This window comes from Haplochromis burtoni, unplaced genomic scaffold, assembly GCF_018398535.1.
Source record: "Haplochromis burtoni strain Fernald_Lab_line unplaced genomic scaffold, NCSU_Asbu1 Contig_4122, whole genome shotgun sequence".
NCBI classification, from domain to species: Eukaryota; Metazoa; Chordata; class Actinopteri; order Cichliformes; family Cichlidae; genus Haplochromis; species Haplochromis burtoni.
Window position 1 is genome coordinate 1 of NW_024586483.1, and position 4497 is coordinate 4497.

General features: G+C 37.8%; 1 protein-coding gene across 1 annotated transcript; it reads right to left on the reverse strand.

Moving 5' to 3' along the window:
* Positions 1-14: 14 nt before the first annotated feature.
* Positions 15-1668, reverse strand: LOC102294588. Its single transcript, XM_005953400.2, has 5 exons — positions 1499-1668; positions 1222-1409; positions 834-971; positions 533-671; positions 15-284 (listed from the first exon to the last, which is right to left on the reverse strand). The coding sequence occupies exons 1-5, from the start codon at positions 1616-1618 to the stop codon at positions 72-74; spliced, it is 798 nt and encodes a 265-aa protein (XP_005953462.2). The 5' UTR covers positions 1619-1668; the 3' UTR covers positions 15-71.
* Between the last annotated feature and the right edge of the window lie 2829 nt (positions 1669-4497).

The window sequence follows — 4497 nt, forward strand, 5'->3', positions numbered from 1 at the left end:
ACACTGGTGGTCAAACATCTCTGTACATCAGGCCGAGCACTAAGTTCATCAGCAGCAGCTCTTTAGTGCTTTCATTGTAAGATAATGAAACGTATATTGGTACCTTTCAAAGCAAACTGAATCGGTATTTTGCTGATGGCATCATTGGTAGTTATTGTTGTTTGTGTCCCGTTGGTTTGAGTCAGAGTGATGGTCTGTCTGGGGAAGTCCTCCATCACCAGCTGTACTACATATGAACCTTCATTACTGCTGCTGGTGGGGCTGAATGACAGAGTACAAGAGGACTGCAAGAGGACGAAAATGGGCTTGAAGTCAAAATAACCAAAATGTTTTCTGTTGCAGAAAACATTTTCAATTCAAGGATATAAAAATGTAGAAACAACACTTGTTTTGGATAAACTTTCACTTCTACAAAATTTAGATCAATTGTAATTCAATTAAAAAATTCCCATCACATTATTGCGTGACTGTCTGTGCCAGCTTTTAGTCTTTGCCTGTCTCATCTGACATGAGAGTAACAGTCATTGCTCACCGATGAGAGGCTGAGGACAGACGGTGGAGTGCAGGGGTTACACTCTGAGAGTGCAGAGTTTCCATATCTGCATTTAACTTCGTCTCCATCAGGGTCAAACATCAACAGGCTGAAATCTCTCTGACAGTTTGAAGGAACTCTGAGAGAGAAACAAAGATTGTAGCTCTATTTGCTGTATTTTAATATAACAAACAGGTGATAAATACTTTGTTAAATACATTTTAATATGAAAGGGATGAATGTAAAATATGAACTATAAAAGAAAACTAGGCAAACACAGACACACATAAAGTGGGCTTACCCCACAGCTGGTAGGATGGTGGTCTGAGGTGATGTGTTGGCTTTGCCGGTGTCGGACCGGTACCTCAGTTCTACCCGAGTCACAGCTCTCAATGATATGATGTTATTGATGCTTGATATCCAGTTACCACCACCCAACCTTCAGTGGAAATTGATCAGAAATTCAGTTTTTAAAGTCTGAACAAAACATGTTTTAATAAGTTATTAGTTAATCATGAGCCACCAATACAGCAGAGCTGATCATTAACATAATTCTTCACTTCTCGAAAACATTATTTTTTGTTGAGCCGTTGACATTTTGGGGGAAAGTGGTTTTGTTTGGTTTTGTTGCCCATCACTGAGAATTTAAAAAAGTTTTTACAAATGACTTTTTCCTGTTGTATACTCACCAAAGTTCAAACGGAGCGTTGCTGGAAACCTGTCGAGTCATGATTCCCTCTCTCTGACACCAGTCTCCACTGCTCTCCTGTTTTACCACATGTAGTGTGTAGGTTCCAGTCCCACAATCACCACTGAGGCAACTCCATGTGGTATCATATATGCAGTCGTGGAAGTTCAACTTATACCGAAGGGTCACCTTTAAATTTACAGCCACAAAGTGTTCACTTAGTTCTTGTAAGATTTTTAAAAGTAAGTACATTATTTTAAGAAAGAAAATGTACATACCGTGACAGATCCATCTGCAAAAGTGTCCTTTGGGTAGTAGGTCATGACTGTGCCTAAAAAATGTGAAGCCTGAGTGCCGCAAACCATCAGCAGCACCAACGATGTCTCAGAGAGCAACATGATGAAAGTGTGTGTCTCTGCACAAAGGCAGAAATCACTGAGAACACGAATACATGTACTTCCAAAGACAGCCTCTCTTTCACTCTCTGTCCTTTTGTCTGATGTGTTTTTTTCCACAAACAGAAACTGATTCAGTTTGTAAACCAGAAAATTACCTGGAATGAGGAAACGTCTTTCAAAGATTACAGTCAGATGGGGATTTCACCGAATCCAGCTGTCTAAACCACCTGTAAGAAGCACAAGTATATTTTTAAGGATATTTAAACAAAGTTGTTTTGAATTTGTCAAAACAACAACAAACATATGTCAAAACCTTTTTCACAGATTTGTTTTTAATTTCATCCTTTGGGGGGCGACCGTGGTTCAGGGGGTTGGGAAGCTCATCTTGTAACTGGAAGGTTGCCGGTTCGATCACCTGCCTTTTCGGTCTCGGTCATTATGTCCTTGGGCAAGATCCTTCACCTGCCGTCTACTGGTGTTGGCCAGACGGGCCGATGGCGCGATATGGCAGCCTAGCTTCTGTCCGTCTGCCCCAGAGCAGCTGTGGATACAATTGTGGCTTGCCTTCTCCAGTGTGTGGATGTGAGAGTGAATGAATAGTGGAATTGTAAAGTGCTCTGAGGTTCTCGAAAAGTGCTCTATAAATCCAATCCAATCTTTTAGTTGTAATAGTGATTAACACAGTGTCAATTGGTTTTGTGAAAAAATAGTTATTTCTGTTCACAACAAATCAGAGAGTGCAAGCTCCATGTTTCATTAGTGTCTTTTGTGCATGTTAAAACGTATTACAGTCAATACTGGTAGTGCAACGGATCAAAAAACTCATGGTTGGGTTCGGATCACGGTTTTGAGTCGCGAATCACCAAAAAAAGAAATAGACAAGACAAATTTAACTCTCAGTTTATTTATTTAAATACTTTTTGGCCATTAAAAAACACTCAACTCAGAACTCATTCCACGCAATTGTATAAATACAAATTAAGGTGCATAATAGAGCATGATAATCATTTCCTTTGAATGTGGGCACAATCATAAAACAACTTAAAATGCAATTTAAGGTATCATTGCTTCTTACTTTGAAAATGGAGAATGAATAAAACTCCACATCATCAAACATTTAAATTTACATGTAGCTGTAGAGGTATTTAGGTGCTTTATTAGCTGTAGGCTAAATTTATGCAACTTCTTTTTAGGGGGAAAAAGATATTGTTGCTACGTGAAGCCCCGCAAGCTGGATTTCACTAACAGAAAAAAGGATTCAGTGATGCAGAAGCAAGCAACGTTGCTCTGATGATACAGGTTCATGATACAGCTCCATTCACGCTCTTGCCCTTTGAGTTAAGGTTAAGGTAAATGATATGCATAAATATATTGATAAATAAATATAAATAAATATAATAAATATCAATATAAATGATATGCAAATCTCTGCAATCAATCTTTATGTACATTTGACACAACAGCCGGTGACTGTAAAAGAAAATTTGTTTTTGTCATTTTGGGCATTTAGATTAGAGATCTAAAGAGATAGCTGAAAATTTATTTGTTTCAGTAATTTTTTAGTAGGTGAACAAACTGCATTTGCTGCTTTGACGTTGAATGCTGAGAGACAAACTTACCAAGCAGGAAATAAAGTCAGTTTATCACAGGAACACATCTTTTGGAAAGAAACTGTGACTGGTATTATTCGTGTTTGAAGTGGAGCAATTCTGAACAATGATCAGTGGAATGAATCATTTCTTTCCAGACTAAAAAGGGAGTATTTCAGATGTGGTATACGCAATGTTACTTCATGATTCATCAGTCAGTGATTCAGACATGGCTCAAGTTTGTACGAATGCTTTGAAAGCTTTGTTCAGACACACTCATGACAGTGACAGAATGAGAACAAAAAGAAAAGTGTGTGAGAGGAAAACTAAAAAGCTCTACATGACAGTCTTTGGTTTGATCAGTAAGACATCAAAAGCACAATGCTCAGGTCATGAAAGATAGCACAGAACTGACACAGAGTTGTGTCAGTTTGTTGTGTAACTGTTCAAAAAGCAGAGTCAATTCGTAGAGTCTCTCTGTGGCTTAACTATGAAGCAGGTTTTTGAGCTTAATGAGCTGGTGGTGTAGTTGATAAAGACTATAGAAGGTGTAGTAATTGGTGAATTTACTAAAAGACTTAAATCCAGTAACCTAATGGGAATGGCTCTACTCACCACCTCCAACAGTCATAAGGAAGCTTTGAGTGATTCAAATGGTAAAAATACATTCATATGGTAACTCCACTTTCTACATTAACAATGTCATTTATATATTCTGTAGGAGACAATGTAAATGTCCAACAGTCCTTTGGAAAGGCTTGATCATACCTAGACTGTTCCAAAGGTGAGTCATTGTAGGGAAACTGGTAGATGTACATCGCTGTCCAACAGCATATTATCATCACACTGAAGCCTGTTTCTGTTTTTTATATTTGGATAAGAACTTAACTGATGAATGTCAACAAATAACAATGAACAACAAAGTTCTAAAAAGGTTATACAAACAAATGTTGCTCTTTTCTATGACAAAATGTTTTAAATACTTTAACCTTCCATTCCAAACTCAGACTTCCGTTTATTTTCTTCCTTCAGTTGTTGGATTATTATTACTTTTTAATAATTGTTTTGTTAATTCAGTGGTTCCCAAACTTTTTTTGCTAGGCCCCCCTTTGTTTTACAAGAAAAATGTTCGCGCCCCCTTCTCGCACGTGCACACGCACACATACAAACACATCCTCCAACCACACACACCCATATTTTGCTCCATTGTGGTTTCTTTCGCACCTCAAACATTTAGTAAACAATTAAGCAAACAAAAGTAATCTGCAATAAATTACAGGTAGTAAGAAA